At 38.5% G+C, this 18,016-nt stretch overlaps 2 protein-coding genes and 1 non-coding gene across 5 annotated transcripts in view; 1 reads left to right on the top strand and 2 right to left on the bottom strand.

Moving 5' to 3' along the window:
• Nucleotides 1–12,880, bottom strand: part of MYNN (myoneurin) — a 34,664-nt gene extending 21,784 nt beyond the window's left edge. Inside the window, exons 1-7 of one of the 3 annotated variants that reach the window (XM_045788612.2) lie at nt 12,264–12,880; nt 11,117–11,413; nt 5,971–6,764; nt 5,066–5,225; nt 2,756–2,934; nt 1,787–1,870; nt 732–818 (exon numbers count right to left, since the gene is read on the bottom strand). In XM_045788612.2, the coding sequence (XP_045644568.1) occupies nt 732–818; nt 1,787–1,870; nt 2,756–2,934; nt 5,066–5,225; nt 5,971–6,764; nt 11,117–11,382 (1,570 nt within the window). In that variant the 5' untranslated portion in view covers nt 11,383–11,413; nt 12,264–12,880. Of the gene's footprint in view, nt 1–731; nt 819–1,786; nt 1,871–2,755; nt 2,935–5,065; nt 5,226–5,970; nt 6,765–11,116; nt 11,414–12,263 lie in introns of those variants that run through there. The other 2 variants (XR_015724117.1, XM_045788613.2) reach the window with 2 other exon arrangements.
• Nucleotides 12,881–13,858: 978 nt separating this feature from the next.
• Nucleotides 13,859–13,931, bottom strand: TRNAV-AAC (transfer RNA valine (anticodon AAC)). The gene has a single exon. It is a non-coding gene; the product is annotated as a tRNA-Val (tRNA).
• Nucleotides 13,932–15,538: 1,607 nt separating this feature from the next.
• Nucleotides 15,539–17,528, top strand: ACTRT3 (actin related protein T3). Its single transcript, XM_045788741.2, has 2 exons — nt 15,539–15,845; nt 16,451–17,528. Exons 1-2 carry the CDS (start codon nt 15,646–15,648, stop codon nt 17,367–17,369), a joined length of 1,119 nt encoding a protein of 372 aa, XP_045644697.1. The 5' UTR covers nt 15,539–15,645; the 3' UTR covers nt 17,370–17,528.
• Nucleotides 17,529–18,016: the final 488 nt, after the last annotated feature.

The raw sequence follows: 18,016 nt of genomic DNA, 5'->3' as shown, positions 1-18,016 counted from the left end.
CACACTAGATTGCAAATTCTTTGAGGACTAAGAATGTGCCTTGTTCTACTTCATATATCTTGCAGTTAGTTATGTGTACTTTGGAGGTAGAGGCATTTAATGTTTGTTGAATTAACAACACTGCAGTTTTCAGAAGTTACTGACTTAATCCTATGTTTCTGTTTCTGTTCACTATCAGACTTGTTAACATCTCTACACACTGAAGAAGCCTAGTATTTTGTTTCTAATCATGACACAGTGAAGCTTTTTCGAGGATTCATTTTAAGCAACAGACTTAAAATTTTGTAGTCTGGCTTTCCATTTCTATGTAACAATTTGGGGCTACCTATTTGCTTATTTTTATGTTTCTATTATATTCCCTCTTATATGTTTCTGGATTAGGGTTTATGATGCCCTTTTCTTCACATAACTATAGTAATCCCCAGGTAACCCAGACTCTAGTATGGATAACAGTGATACATATATATATTTTTAATATTCTTTCATTCTTGAAACTTCATAAATCAGGTTTTTAAAAGAGGAAATATTTCAAGTACTGTTTATTAGAAGGCCAATATGGAAAAAAATTGTTAGTGAATTTATCTACAAATTATAAAGCTTCCTTCCTAATATGTGTATATCTAGTTTTCAAAAATATATATCTAATTTAAACTGTTATAACGTGCATCTCAACATTTTAGGAATAGCACGAATATGAGAGCACCAAATTTTTATAAAACACAAACATTTACCGGAATGGACTTTTGTTTTGTGCTTCTTTAAATTTTTAATATCTGTGTAAGAATTTCCACATAATTCGCAGATAAATGGCCTTTCTCCTGAAAAGCAAGTTAAAAAGTTTAAACTCAATATTTTAAAAGCTGCTAAGACAAAAATATCAATGTCTATGAACACAGTGCAAACATTACTATACTGTTTAAGTTTAGTTTCAAATGACCTTTTTCATCACTTGGTTATAAAACTTCTATACATATTAGGCACTCCTTTACTTTATATAAAGCATCCCCATTTCTGGGAAAATGGAGCATTTTCATTAACAGAAATTTAACTTACTCTTTTACTTCTATTAGACATTTAGTGAATGCCAGTTATCTGCCAGACCCTAAGAGGAACAGCTAAGGGGAAAAAATGTGTAATTATGGTTTCTGCTTTCTGGCAGCTTTAAAATCCTTTAAAAATAGTGACAGAATAAAATGCTACAAAAGAAATAAGAATTGTTCAATGCTTTATAAACAAAGGAGCATGAGACTATAGACGTTTATTAAATGTCTACTAAGCGCTCACACTATTCCAGATAGGAATTATGAGGAATAATTTTAAAAATGAAAAAGTCAGAACAGTACATTTTCAAAGTGGCATTTTCCCTTAATTTATTTGTTCCATATTTTCTTCATACTACACAATACTGTTACAAGAAACATGTCAGTACAAAAATTCATTCCGAAAATTTGCTTACGGAACACTATTTGATAAGAAAATATGATATTATCTTGGTATTATCTATTCCTTTTCATTTCTTGGTACACCTGTGCAATTTAATCCAAACCACCTAAAAGCTATTATTATCTGGCATATTAAAAAATCTATACAATTCTAGACCAAATTTAATTAATACTACTCCAAATAACTAAAAAAAAAATCAAAGCAAGTAAAAAGTTGATATTTATACATTAAAATATTGCTATAGGTAGAGTACGACTAGATACCATAATGGTTTAAAAGTCAAGGTTTACATAAAAAGAAATTAGAGAGAACCAAAAATAATACGTTCTCCCTAAACACAGACCTGTATGGGATCGAAAGTGTTTGTTGAGCTCTCCTGAGGAAATAAAACTTTTCCCACAAATACCACATATGTATGGTTTTTCACCTAGATGGAAAATAAAAGATAGCGAAGTGGTGTACTATACCAATATAATATTTATCAATTACAATAATCTAAAGTAACCTGTTCTAAAATACTAAATTAAAACCTCTTATGTTGTATTTTAGAGGTATCTTCAGTGTGATCCTACTTAGATGAATTATTAGTAATTATTTTACACTGTCCATGTAACCTGATGCTTTTCATATAATAAAACTTTATTTCTGCAAATATCCTTCCAGTAGACTAGAGTTGGGCAAGAAGTTCAATTTTTATATGATTACAAACATACGATTAAAAATTCGTCAATCCATTACTTTCTTACTATCTACTATATTATTAAGAGGAATATTTAGCAAAGATCTGTTTTAAAAGGTACCTTATCAAAACTGAAAATCTTTGAGCATAATTTGCTTCAAAACTGATACTCTGCATTTGAAGTATCCATTTAATCTGCAAATCTTAGAATGTCTGCGTAGGACAAGTACTAAGATGTCGTAAAAATCAATGTTCTACCCAAACCCACCTCCACCCAGTAATTTCACTCTACAGTTTTATCTGAGGAAAGTAAAACAAGAGGCTAAGGAGTTTTTCTAAGGTCATAAAATAGGTCTCAATTCAAGTTTATATATTGTCAAAACTATCTGATTTTAATGTATGTAAGTTATATAATAAAAAATTCCAACCACCGTTATGCTCTAGAAAATAAATCTGTTTTTATAGCTAATATTTATTATGTGAAAACCACAAACACAAAAAGCTTCAACAAGCACAAACACAACAGATATACAACACAAAGTCTATAACCTCTTTTCTTTAAGGGCTCAATTTCCCTTTTTTTCTTTTATTTACAACTTTTCCTAATTTTAAACATCTCTGTCAAATTCTTACCTGTATGTTTTCGAGAATGAGTGATAAGAGAACTAGAGACAGCAAATGCCTTCCCACAAGTATCACACACATAAGGCTTTTCTCCAGTATGCCTACGAACATGATAGGTCAATGTGCTGGCTTGAGCAAATCTCTGTCCACACCTATCACAGACATATGGCTTCTCTCCACTATGCTTCCTATTTGTAAATAAATATAAAGTTATATGCTGGTGAGTAAAACAATTTGTGTCCAATCTATGTAATAAGCATTTTTCATTCAATTTTCATTCAGTCTTTTATTTCATCTTAACAGACCAAAAATATGTATTTAAAATCAACAGTTTCAATGTATACTGTCAAAAATAAATGTTTTGGGTGTTATCAAAACATCTGTTCTAAGATCAATTAAAAAAAAATTGTGCCATCATCTTTATATGGTTGTCAAGTGTGCCCCTAATAGCACAGGCTATTATTTTCACTTGTCCATTCACTCACTCTTCAGAACTCCTTCCTTAAACCTCCAGCACCTCCTCACCCATCCTCATCCTTAGCTGATGTCCTTGCTTCCTGTTTTACTGAGAAAAATTTAAGCAATCAGAAGAAAATTTCCACCATCCCAACTCTCTACCTATAGGCATCTGCACCTATGTATTTGCTGTTTTTCTGTTGACTCTAACATGAGGGTGACAGTTGATTTGAATCCAACTACTCCCATTTGTATAATGAAGATACTATCCTACCCCCCATGCCTACTCAATGATAATCACTCCTGTAATTTCCTCCACCAGTTTTCCCATCCCATTGTATCTCAGCATACAAATATACTGATGTCTTCAATCTTAAAAAAACAAAAAAACAAAAAAACAAAACCCTTGACTTCTCTTGCTCCTCCATTTCTTTGCTCCCCTTTATCAAAATTTGAGTCTCCAACTGTTCTACTTTCATTTCTTCTCTACTAATCTCTATTAGCCTCTGCTAACATTACTTTTGTCAAGAGCACTGCTGACCTCTCACTCTGCTAAATTCAATAGTCAATTCTCAGTCTTCACCTCCCTATCATCAGAAGTTGACACAGCTGATTGCTCCCTTCTGGAACAGTTTCCTTCACTTGGATTCCAGGGCAGTCTACTCTTGTAGACTGGCTGTTCCTTCCTAGTCACCTCTAAGCGCCTCATGACTCAGTCCTTTGATCTCTTTTCTACCCACATTCATTCTCCTAGTGATCTCATTCAGTGTTATAACCTTAAATATATATATTTATATATAGGTTTATATATAAGGTTATATAAATATAACCTTAAATACTAAACCTTAAATACTTAAATATGCTAGAGACTCCCAAATTTATACCTTCAACTCAAACCAGTCCTCGAAACTACAGACTTTCTTAACCAATGTACATCTCCATTCAGATGTCTAATAGTCACCTCAAATTTAACAAGTTCAGATCTCTACTCCCTCTTAAACTGCTCTATCCACAAACTTTTCCATTTCAGTTAACAGTAATTCCATCTTTTCAGGTGCTCAGGGCTGTAAACCTCAGAATCACCTTTGATTCCACTCTTCTTTCCTTCTTTCATACCCCACATCCAATCTGCAGCAAATTCTATTGTTCTACCTTTAAAAATATGTCCAGAATCTGACAACTACTGATCTATTCCACTGTTACCACTTTGGCCTGAATCATTATCGCTCTCACTTGGGTTATATCTGTATTTTCCTAACTGGTAACTTTGCTTCCATTCTTGCAATCTTACATTCTTTTTCTATTATTGCAGCCAGAGTCATCCCCTAAAATTGCAAGCAAGATACATCGCCTGCTTCTCAACCTCAAGAGTAAAAGCTTTAGGGGCGCCTGAGTGGCTCAGCTATTAAGTGTCTGCCTGGCTCAGCTGTTAAGTGTCTGCCTTCGGCTCAGGTCATGATCCCAGAACCTTGGGATCAAGCACACATCTGGCTTCTTGTTCAGTAGGGAGGCTGCTGCTCCCTCTCCCTCTGCCTGCTGCTTCCCCTGCTTATGCTCTGTCTCTAATAAATAAATAAAATCTTAAAAAAAAAAAAAAGAGAGAGAGAGTAGAAGCTTTATAATGGCCTATAAAACGTTATACCATTTAGATGCCCTATCACCATTCTGATCTTATGTCTCTCCCTTATTGACTCCTCTCCAGTTGCCATGGCTTCCTTCTGGTTCCCTGACTATGCTAAGAAAATTTAATGGTGGAGCCACAATTACAACTCTACTGTCTTGAGTGCGAATACAATAGTTATTCAAAAGACTATGGTGAATGACAGACTCAAAGATCAAACAACTTATTTTTTTGTTTTTTACCTTGCATGAATCTTGAGATTGCTAGAAGTTGCAAATTGTAAATTGCATACATCACATTTATAGGGTTTTTCCTCACCATGATGCATACGACTATGGAAGACCAGCTGGCATTTCTGAGCAAATCCTTTATCACACAATTCACATTTGTATGGCTTCTCACCTAAAAGAACAAACAAATAAAATTTATATTTAAAAGGAGATATTCTGTTTTAGTTGCTTGAGCCACATAAGCTTTCAAGAGCTCACCAACAGTACTATTTTCAGTATTCAGAAAATATTAACTGCTAGAAGTAAAAAACCAAGGATTTTTTTTCCAGATTGTCTATTGAAAACATCAGTAGAATTAAAAGAAATCACTGTTTCTCAATTCATAAGAGTGAAAGGTGAACAATTAGAAATACACATTGCATCTTAATATGTACAAATCTAAGTGTACCAACAAAGGTAAACGTAGAGGCTGAGGAATGAATATTTGTGTGATTCTAAGAAACATGTTCAGAAGTTGACAAGGTCTAGGAAGCAAAAGGTGAGACGTGTTGGCAGTCTGAAAACTGTCCTGAGTTGTAACTACTTTTTATCAGTTCTCTTAATCTTTGTCTCTGTTAAATACTTAGCAAGCTAGAATCAAGTTTGTGTTTATTTTAACTATGAGGGAAAATGGTACAAAGACCCCATACATTAGGACTTCAGAGTTATCAGCAGCAATAAAACAAATAACCAGTAAATACTTGGTCACAATTACAAAGAAATTTTCAACAATCTAACATACTAAATACTTTGTGAATTCAAGTATATACCAAATGTTGGTCACAAATAGTCAACACTGCATATTATTATGTTCTGTACAAAAATATCATTTCAGTCACAGTATAAAAGCAATCGTATCTCCCACAAACCAGTCTTACCTGTATGAGTTCTTACATGCGTTTTCAGCTGGTTACACTGGGTAAATGCCTTTCCACACAAGTGGCAGACATAAGGTTTAACTCCTTTATGTATTCTCATATGCCTTCTCAAGCTGCTGGCTTCTGAAAACACTTTCCCACATGTGTTACACATTGGCTTGGCCTTGGAATACCTCTGATCCAGCTCTTCCCCAGAGCTCTCCAGCTCGTAAGAATTCTTGACACTGGCTATATTAGACATAGAGTGTTCTTTCAGAGCACAGTTTGGTTGTGACTTTCCACGTTTCCGTTTCACTGGAACAGTCTGCACAATAGCTTGTGCTGGAAAAGTATTTTCCACAACTGACGTCAACTCGAGTTCTGAATTATCATTTCTTTGTGCAACTTGATCTACTACAGCTGTGGATAATTTATTTGCATCTAAGAATAATTCAACAGATGCATTCTCTAAAATGTCACTGGGATATTGCACTGTTTTATTCTGTCCTGTTTTCTGGGAGTTGAAAGCCTTCTTCTTCTTTTTAGTTTGAGATGACTTCTTTGCTAAAGCCCCTTGTTTAGGATTTGCCTGAACTAAATCTGTAGATACTTCTGATTTTTCCCGACTGTTATAATCTCGTAGAGTAAGGAGACAAGTCTGTTGATTCAATTCAATGTTTCCAGTAATACTAGATATCTCTGTAGAAGAGGGATTAGCAATAAAAGCAAAATCTTCCATCTTTATTTTACATTTAGTGACCACCTCTTCCACTTTGAGATAGTCAGCAGCCTGATGAATTTCTTTAACATTCCAACTGTAAGGAAACAAGGCTAAATGACAATATTCTGAACAAAGAAAAACTATTTGTGAAACAGAGCTGCACATATATTTCAATGTCTTTTAAAAACTTAATGAAGCAGAATGATGAAAAAGGCATAACTAAAAGAACAAATTTACAAGAATTCATTTACTCATTCAGAATAACGCGTAGGCAAAAACTTCCAGTTTTGCAGAACTTGAAAAGATGAAAAAAATGGTTACATACTACGTTACGTACTACTATAGGAAAATAAAATGTTGAAATTACTGTGTGTTTTAAAAAATACTTGTAACACAAAAGTAGCTGTTGGCAATGTACTGCCTCCGCCATTCACCCTGAGGCCTATTCAGATACAACCATCTTTCTTGGACTGGCAACAGAGTAAAAAATTATTTCCTATTATCTCTCTCTGCTCCCCTGTGAGGGACTTTAACAGTGCTTCTCAAACTTTCCCAAGTATGAGAGTCACCCAGGTATCTTGTTAAATGTAGATTCAGATTCTGTGGGGAGGTGTGTGGTGGGACCTAAGTGTCTGCATTTCTAACACACTTGCTGGTGATGCCAATGCTGCTGGTTTACAGATTACACTTGGAAGGAACAGGATCTAGAATGCACTAAGCTCTAACAACCCTCCCGTGTGTGTGTGTGTGTGTGTGTGTGTGTGTGTCTTACTCAACTCAGGTTGGAGTCTGTCATTATTAGAATTATATAAAAAGATTAAAGTTCACCCTGTTCAACATTCCAGTCAATATTTACTGAGCATCTACCATGTGTGGTACACTAAGAGGGATATTAAGAAATATCAAATAGTCCCTGCCCTTCAGAAGTTTATACTGTAGTGAAAAATTGTTTGATTACTCTAACATTGGCTCTGGCATTACAAGGTGAATTTATCAGGGTAGGTCAGCATCTTTAGGCACTTCTATTTTCTTAGCTATAAAATCTGAGAGATGAGGGGCACCTGGGTGGCTCAGTCGGTTAAGCATCTGCCTTCATCTCAGGTCATGATCCTGGGGTCCTGGGAACAAGCCCCACATCTGGCTCCCCACACAGCAGGGAGCCTGCTTCTCCTTCTTCCTCTGTGCTCTCTCCCTCTCTCTCTCAAATAAATAAACAAAATCTTTATTTAAAAAATCTGAGAGTTGAGTTGGTAATAATACAAAAATATGACCCTTTTAATTATCTGAGGACGGATACACACACACACACACACACACACACAAACACACCCTTCAAGTAACCTTACTACTTGCCATTTTCCCCAAATAATATTTAACTCTTTAGAAAAAAAATATATTTTCCCTTTTCCTTCATTATACATGTAAGCCAGAAAAGGGTTTTAGTTATAGCTGATAATATAAATATAGTGCTATTAATACATCTTTTTTAAAAAAAGAAAAGGAGTAAAATTTGAAATTAAAAATTAACGAGTGTCATGAACCACTCAGGTCTTTAAAAGTATGCTACAGTATCTACAGATCTATATCCATTTTTTCATCAACAATTAAAAACTTCTTTATTTCAAGTGCCACCTGTATGTTTCTTCTTTTTTAATTTAACATTACATTGGCTTTTAAAAAATTGCCTTTCATTATACACTTAATCATTTTTCAGCTCATCATAGATTAAGTAGGTTTATAGGCCAGTCTGGAAACCTAATCACAAGTTTAGGGAACATTTTACTTTCTGGGAAAATATACCTAAAGTTCTTAAATATACTATAAAAAAAAAAACTTTTGGAATATAATCTATTTGCAAATGGAGTCTTTCCCCTACATAAGAAAACATGACCTTGGTTATAATTTTGGAATATGTAACAAATTATCTTTGTAATGAAGTTCTCTATTTGCAAAGATATAGCACAAATGTCCCAAACATAAACACAATCTTGTTCATCTTTTATACAAAATGTTTTTTGCCATATATACAGTAGCATTATCACTTCTAAAAATGTTGTTTTTCCTTAAGCCTTTTATTAATTTTGTTACAGTCTATTATTAAATTACAATAAATGAGAATACCACTAGAATGAAACCAAATTTATCACTTATTATACTCAGGCCATCAATTATAATTGTGCTTAGTGCTCCATAAAATGAACCACCGAACACATAACAAGGTCTGGTAGCCTGTAAGACCAATACAAACTAGCACTGAGTGGCACATGAATTGTTCAGTACTGATACAGTATTTCGTACAAATTATCCATCTATTTCATAGACAGACTATAATCTCAGTTACAGTTAAGAGAACCAATCAGCATTTGTTTACATCAATAACTGCTTTTGTTTACAAGCGTAAAGTTACAGGGCTTGCAAACTTACTGTCATCTTTTGCACAGTCACTGAAAGTCATTTAATTACATATTGCCAGGTATATGGCTAAACACTTTACATAAATAGTTCATTTAACCCTTAGGACATGTCTATGCAATCTGGAATAATCCCATTTTACATACAAATGAAGGCTCAGAGTTCCAAAGAAAGTAACTTGTACAAGATCACAGTGTGTTAGAACTCTGATTTGACCAAGGAAATCTGGCTCGTGAGTCCACTTAATTCTTTATTATTTTGTTTTTTTCACTAAATTTAATCACTAAGTTGTACAGACTTTCTACTTTTGATGTAAACCTTCTCACATTGGTGGGTGGGCTCAAACAACTAGTTCCCAGGCAAGATATGTACCAAAAAAGATTGAGCAAAAATCTGGCCTTTTTCACATTGGTTCTTTGCACGAAGGCTCAAAGTAAGCTGCTCTTCAGTTTGTTCAAATCAATTCAAGATTGTTCTGGAAAAGTTAATTGAGAAAGGGAAACCACTAAATTGAAGATCAACCAAAATTCACTAGTTTTGTGGTTATTTTATATTACATATTCTGAATATTTAGAAAGAGGTAATTGTAGAATCAACTATTCAGTAAATTTAAATAATTTGTCATGTAGGTTAATCTATGACACTGGTCTGTTCTTTTAATCAACTCATACAGAACTGACTCAAAGATTTCATTACACCAAAATTTAAAAACAATTCCAAACAGTACAAATATTTCCTTTTCAAAAGGATTAAGGAACATCCTGATTCTAGCTTTCTAAAGAAGTATAGTTAGACAATAAGCTGCAGTGTAAAACAGAGAGAAGGATTCTGCTTAATGTGTATGAGCATATATACAGAGACAGAGATCATCTGGAAAAGAATGAAATAATATTTATCAAAATGTTAACAATGATTATAAGTGGGTGGCAGAATTTCAGATGTTTCCTTTTGGTTTCTTTCCTAATTTTTCTCCAAAAATTGTGAAATTAAAGGGAGAGAGGAGAGTCGAAAAGAGAAAATAAATGAAACTAATGTTCATTGGGAAGAAGGCCTTCAAGTAAATCCTTGATCTTCACAGTAACACCAAGGTAGTTATTACCATCTCATTTTTACAGATGGGGAAACTGAGGCTTTTAGAGGTTGCATCTTGCTCAGAGACACAGTGACTGACAGGCTAGATCTAATTCTAAAGCCCATAATCTTTTTATGTCAGATTATGATCTAGTCATGTTCACACTTTTATAAGAGATGGAGGAAAGAAAACAGGAGTAATTTGATTGGTTTCTCTTTCACCTCCACAACTAATAAATGCATTAGTATTAAACTAATTATACAGTTCACTATGCATGGGAGACACACAGTGCCTGCACTATCAAATTCCTCAAAGCCTACTTCTTGTTAGTGCAGTGAGAGCATTAAGCATTTCAGAAAAGCATTCTAGCACCATGGATCTGATTTAAGCATTAGTACTGATAGCTATACAGAGATAATAGAAGTCACGGGCATTTACATTCCAAGGAAATTATCTCCCTGAAACAAGATCAGGAAGAGGTCCTGCACGTTCCTCTCTATGGTTGGAAATGGGAGTATTATTAAATGAACACAGAAGATCATCCTTCTTTCCTCATCTACATTCCCTTACCTCAACCACTTTAAGAAGTAGGGAAATAGAGTGAGGAAGAGAGACGATCAGAGGTACAGAAAGACCAAAGAAACTGGAATTCACCTAGAATTCATTGTGTATGCTCCTTAAGTTTTCATAACTAAAAACACAGGCTTTGTTTCAGTAGATAAATCAACTGTGTCAGAAGCAAGGTCTTAATCTTATTAACACCTGTGCTTTTCGTGCGTAAGAAATGTAGTCTGTTCATCCCAAATCAGTAATACTGACTTCTTTATTAAAAACAACAGCATTGTGCACATGACTATATGAAGACTCCGAGTTAAGGGACTGAATGGAAAAAATTCAAATATACTTCAGCTCTACAGACTGCTGACTAGCTTTTATAAGTGAAAATAAAATGTGTACTTTACCTGTCAAGATTTAAAGTTCCTGTGTATATAAACTCCAACAGTTTCTGAAATCCATCAGCCTTCACCTGACTCTGATCAAGGAAGACATTGTTCTCAGAAGTGCTTCTGTAGATCGCACCAAAATACTCACTAAATGAGGCAAGCACATTCCTATGAGCTTTAAACTGGAATTCCCCAATCACTACGGTGCAGTCACAAAGAAAACCTGCTTCCCGTTGTTTGTTCAGTCTCTCTAAAAGGTGCTCACAGTGGTGCGAATACTGCATTTTGATATCAGAATGGAATTTTACCCTTGTTCTAAAAGACAAAAAGAAATAGTAAGTCAGTAACCCTAAGTTTTCATCAAACGTTTCACCCAACCAACTGGTAAGGGGAGAAGGGACATGGGACAGAACATGGACAAAAACAAAGTCAGTCCTTATGTATTCCCCCCCACCTCGAAAATTCTTATCAAACAGGATAGTTAAAAATGCTGAAGCGTAAGTTCCTGTCTATCTTTGTTACATCCTGGACAACTAACACAATCCTTTAGACAGATAAACAAATGGCGATGAATGAAAACACTTGCACCAGCTGAAAAAAAGCACCGCAAAATTTCACGCTTTTGCAGCAGTTGAACCTTCAGATTTTCAAGCTCAGTACGCATGCATATGCTGGGGGAAAAAATTAACCAACCACTAACAAATGACTCCTTTGAACAGATGGCGAAAAAATACGGCACAAGTTCTTTAAAACTACTCTCAAATCACCGAAACCTGTTAGTTTCCGTGGTGCACAGTTGTTTCAAAACGCGAGGCGGGTGCCCAGGGGGCGGAGAATGAGCGGAGCCAAGAGTTGTCAAGGTTCCGTCACTCGCCCAGAGGAGGCCACACCCCCTTTCTTCCCACTTCTCCATTCCGGACCGCAACGGAGAGTGACAACGGTGTCTCCCGGCTTCTGCCGCACTGCCCTTCGCCTACCTCCCACTACCTTGAGTTCCCACAGCAGAGGTTGTGGCCAAGGCCCACACCGGGCTGCCTCGCCCAAGCTTTCCACGTTAATACCTTCGCCCCGACCTGAATTCGAACTCCAAGACGCCTGCCCTCCAATGACCCAGCGTCTGGAGAGAGCGGGACTGGCAAGCTGGGGGGCTGAAAAAAGAACTCACCTGGAGCAATCCAAGGGGGAACAGTTTCTTCACGCTCTCTCCGCCATCTTGGAGGGACGTCACCGCGCCCCGCTCCGCCTCTTCCTTCTTCCTCTACGGCGACATCATATCCGGCCCGGGCGTCCCATGTATACGCTGGAGGCGCTGGTACAGTGGACGTCCGACACCGGCGAGGCCCGACCAGACAGGCCCACAGAAATTCCACTCCCCAGCATACTAGGGCCCCCCGCGAAACCGCAAACGTCACGAATACGGGACTTAAGGGCTCATTCACAGCGCCCCGCTTGTCTTCCTCATTCTGAACATTATGGTTGGCCGACAGTCGGCATCTCGCCTATGGCCAGCGGTCGGGCAGCGCGCCACCGAGGCCCTCTTTCCAGGAGCCAGATTGTGCACTGCATGCTGGGGCTTGTAGTTTCTTTCATCATCCTGCCCTTCCTCAGGACCCCGCGAGTGGAAACAGCTTGTGTACTTAGGCTCCTGGCCAAGGGAGATTTTCAAGCTGAGACAGATCACCCCTTTTCGGTTTACGTACCCGAAAGCTCTTGGGAACCCCCTGGGTTTTGTTTGCATCAGCCGACTGTAGCTTAGTTTCCAGGATATCCTTACCTGGTGTTACAAGTCTGAGATGCAGCAAAGCGGAGCAAAGCAGTAGGGTACACTGGGCACGCGCAACATTGCAGGAAGGTGGGCTTTATACCGGAAAAGGTTCTGCGTCTAGACCAGAAAAATTTAAATATAATGATTTACATCGAATTCAGATTTTTGTACAGTGACGGAAAAGGATGCCAGTTATCTGCGTAATATACAAAAGGCGCAGAAACAGTAAGATAAGTCCTGTTAATATGTTAGGGTGAATTTTTCCCTAGTACTTGCAGACATCATGAATCTCAGAAAACCAAAACTTCATTTTTTCTTGTTAAAAGTTGTATCAGGACTTTAGGATATTTACTCATGACTTTATTTTAAAGGACAGTCACCTGGAATTTACTCGTTTCTTCTGAGATTTTTCCAAAGACATTCTGCTTGCTCTTTAACTTCTTTTCTCTGGTCCGTAAAAACATTTGTGAATAAAGCCACTACCATTATGTTTATAAGGGAAAAAGCTGAGTCGGGTTCTTGATTTTATCTTTCTGATTTCACTTTTATATTTCGTCGGAACCTTTTTCGGTAGTTTATTCAGAAATATTTATGAGTCTCTACCAGGTGTTAAGCATGACACCAAGTATGGATAAAATAAGAGTAAAACATGGTCTGGCGTTTAGGGGAATTTGCAATCTGAAGGGGAAGACTAATGAAAAACTAAAGGACTTGTAATACAAAGAGTGGTCGGTAGGCAACAGGGCTAACAGTTTCTAACACCGTGTTTGAGCTCCTCTTCTAGGTTGTACATTACATTATTTTTCAGTAGTAGTTTGGGAATTGAATTTTTTTTTTTGAAACATTTCCGCGTGGCAAGCTGTCAATAAAAACATTTGGTGAACAAAATAATCAAGGTAAAAGTTCAAATTCCCACTGTTCCACAAGTTCGTATTTAGACTGTCTTAAAAAATCACATATCTCTGTTTGAGGGAATCTATAGGAAAAGCAATAATTGTTTCCGCCCGGTTTCGAACCGGGGACCTTTCGCGTGTTAGGCGAACGTGATAACCACTACACTACGGAAACCTAACTGGTTTCTGTGCTTCAAAATGGCCTTGATATAGAAGAAGAACCACGAAATTCTGGGCACTTACAGCAACATTAAGGTAGTTTTAACAGGAAAAACGAACAAACAAAAAAGGAAAAATGACTATACTTCTAATTGTGTAGTGCTAAAACTATTTCGAAAGTTGGAATTTGCGTGCGCTTTTTTTCCAGAGTCTCCTGCGGACTGCTGTAGAAACCAGGCGCTGGCTCCTTCCACTTCCTTTGCGTACACTTGCTTCTGTGGGAGGAAATGTTTTATTTGGCAGTCTCTCCCCCCCCCCCCCCCCACGCAGTGCTGAGAAGCCCGGGGCAAGTGCGGGGCTTGGTTGGCGTCCCCCTTCTTGCATCAGTTTGCAGCACCAAATGCCATCACTGTTGTTTAGTAGGGTGACCGTTTCAGCCTCTGGTGGAGAGACAGGTAAATAGCTTTTGAATTTCCTCCCCTGCTTGTATAGACCAACCAGAGGTTCGAACTTGCCTGCTTGTTTTAAAATCCTCTACACAGTGTGTAGAATTAAGGGGGTAAAAAAATCAGACACGAAAGACGCACCTTTTGGCACGCAATGTACTTAAATTGTTCTAAACCTGAACTTCGTATGACCTAAGGAATATCGTTTTTCTTGAAAAGAGGCAGACACATCCTTATGCCTAAATATCAAATATTTTAAGGAAATGAGAATGGCCTTCCATATCACATGGGGGATACCAGGTGAGATTGTTAAAAATCAATCAATCAAAAAAAGCAAGATTCTACCATTTTGGTTTTGAGTACATTTTTCTTAGAAACTGCGGGAAAGAAACACAACAAAGTATTTGCCCAGTATATAGAAACAATAATAAAAGTATATAAATCCCACTTTTTTCTCTTTCAAGATTTTATTCAAATTCAAGTTAGTTCCCATACTGTGTAGTACTAGTTTCAGGGGTAGAATTTAGTGATTCGTCTGTTGCATATAATACCCAGTGCTCATGACATCGAGTGCCCTCCTTAATGCCCAGCACCCAATAACCCCATCCCCCAACCCCTCTCCCCTCTGACACCCCTCAGTTTGTTTCCTATATTTAAGATTGTCTTAGGGTTTGCCTCCCTGTGTGTCTTTATTTTTCCTTCCCTCCGCCTATGTTCATCTGTATAAAACCCACATTAAATCCTAGCATTCTTTCACTTTTTCTATCCAGAAGTTGAGGAGGGTTTCAGAACCAAGCTTCTTCTGCGACAACTTTCCCCTGTCAAATCTCTCCACCTTTTCCTAGCTTCAAGGGCACATTCCAGAGCTTTCCTCAGGCCCCTGGACAGGTACCTACTAAGCAGAATTTAAAGGCTTTGGAAAAGAAAATTGTTTTTATGGCTCATCGAAGTATTAGAGAAAGGCACTTTGAAGGGTTAAATTTGCATCTTTAAGGAAGAAAATTGGGTTTTCCCCGATATTGGCATAGTGACCCAGCCCCTGTGAGATGCAATCAGCAAGCAGCACCTCCGAGAGTCAATAAGCCAGGCCTCTCCCGGACCCCCGCCCGCCCTTGCCAGGCGCAGGTCTCGTGGGGCCGGGCCAGGGCCTCTGTGACGCGGCGTTCCAGGCCGTGGGCCTGTTAACGCTGCCCAGGGTCTGCGGCCCGCACTTTCCGCCCTCCTGGCGCAGCCCGCAGGCAGGGCGGCCGGTGTGGCCAGGCGACCGGAGGCGGCGGCGGCGGCATGAGCTACTACCAGCTTCCAGTGGTGATCGACAACGGCTCGGGAATGATCAAGGCGGGCCTGGCTGGCTCGCGGGAACCCCAGTTTGTCTACCCGAACATTATCGGCCGAGCCAAAGGCCAGAACTGGGTGGCCAAGGGCGCGCTGGAAATGTGTGTGGGCGACGAGGCGCAGGAAAAGAGAAACTCACTGTCCATCAGGTATGGCCTTCTCCCAGCAGGCAGGACCCACGTCGGATTACGGGGAGTCCAGATGAGGGGCGCAAGGGTGAGAGGATAAGGAAGCGGGGAACAGGAAAGTCTCAGCCTGCTGGTGCCGGCCACAAATCTCCAAGGGTGCGAAACATCTAAGAGTGAACATTACTTGCTCTCTTTATAAATATATGTATTCAAATGTACAAATAAAGTTATCATTCATAAAATACAAGTTCATTAAGAATATCACTTAATTCATAGTACCCTTATCATGTGGGGTTCTTCAATTAATTGCTATTAAAACTGTACTATTATGTAAAGATTTCCCAATTTTTTAAAAAAAAGATTCTTTGTCTTCTAAAGGGAGGACGAATAGAAAGCAACAAACACTGCAGAGGAAGGTAGTAGCTCTGCTAACTTTTGCTGGCAGTCACCTTTTTCTGACTGGCAGTCACTGTCCACAGAGGGATACTGGTGATAAAAATGGGGATTAATCCAAGTTTGAAGAGAATAGATGCTGGAGAAATTAAAAGCTGCCATTGTTAAACAAACAAACAAACAAACAAACAAACAAACAAATGCTGCCATTTATCTTACTGCTTTTCCTACAGCTACCCAGTGGAGCGTGGTCTGGTTACTTCCTGGGGAGACATGGAGACCATGTGGAAGCATATCTATGATCATAACCTGAAGCTAAAGGCCTGTGATGGCCCAGTTTTGATTACCGAGCCGGCACTGAACCCACTGGTGAACCGGCAACAGATGACTGAGGTGTTTTTTGAGCACCTGCAGGTTCCTGCCTTCTATATGTGCATCCAAGGGGTACTGGCTCTCTTTGCTGCTGGCTTCACAACTGGCTTCGTGCTCAATTCAGGTGCTGGCGTCACCCAGTGCGTGCCCATCTTCGAGGGTTACTGTCTGCCTCATGGTGTCCAGCAGCTAGATCTGGCAGGCCTTGACCTCACCAACTACCTCATGATGCTGTTGAAGGATCATGGCATCGTGCTGCTTAGTGCTGCGGACAGAAAGATTGTCGCAGACATTAAGGAAACCACTTGTTATGTGGTAATGAACTATGAAGAGGAAATGGCCAAGAATCCCGAGTCTATAGAGAAAGTTTACCATCTGCCTGATGGGAAGATGATCAAGCTCCATGACCAGCTCTTTCATTGTCCAGAGGCCCTCTTCTCTCCACATCTTATGAACCTCGATACCCCTGGCATTGATAAGTTGTGTTTCAGCAGCATAATGAAATGCGATACAGATCTGAGGAATTCGTTTTTCTCCAATATTATCCTTGCTGGGGGATCAACCTCTTTCCCTGGTTTAGACAAGCGGCTAGTTAAAGATATAGCAAATATGGTACCTGCCAATACGCCTGTGCAGGTTACAGCTCCTCCAGAAAGGAAACTCTCAGTGTGGATGGGAGGCTCCATTCTTGCATCCCTGTCTGCCTTCCAGGACATGTGGATCACCGAGGCAGAATTTAAGGAAGTTGGACCCAACATAGTACACCAAAGATGCTTCTGAATACAGATAAAATGGTTAGAAAAAAATGTTTTGAGTGTTCGTGACAGAAAACTGGATATTATATGTATCTGGGGGAACAGGAAGTATTTCATTATTGGATTGTCCACATCTCTTGCATTTCTATGATGGGGGAAGATAATGGTGAAGTAAACCATTGAGTAGAGCCAAATTAAATGCTAGAGGAAACTATTCTTGACCTTGGAGATCTTATATTTCCTTTGGAAAAAGAGCAATTTGTAGTACAACATGTGTGCCAAATGAGTGATATAGATTTACGTTTGCTGAGGTTTAGGGAAAGAAGGTTGCTGTGAGGAAAGATTTCATAGCAAATGTTTGCCATCATGGATGTGGTGGCATTAGGATGGGTGTGTGGTGGAGGAGGAGGAAGAGGGCAGATATCCAGAGAAGCATAATGGAAATGAGAAAGGGCCTAGGGACAAGAGAGAATGAACAAAGCCTATTCAAAGCACGTTTAATAAACTGGTTTTATTGAAATGAAGATCTCATAGGGAGCAGACAAAGAGCAATGACTAGGAAGGCAAATGAAGGCCAGGGACTAGACTGGAAAGCTGTGTGTTAAATGTCCTATAGGCAAAGGGGAACGATTAAAGAATGAAAAGCAGGAGACACAGGAAATTAAGATGAAT

This window comes from Ursus americanus, chromosome 4 (assembly GCF_024610735.1).
Source record: "Ursus americanus isolate L20-20 chromosome 4, mUrsAme1.1.p, whole genome shotgun sequence".
Classification (NCBI taxonomy): Eukaryota; Metazoa; Chordata; class Mammalia; order Carnivora; family Ursidae; genus Ursus; species Ursus americanus.
Note: the sequence above shows the minus strand (reverse complement) of the source record. Positions and strands in the feature narration are given on the sequence as shown.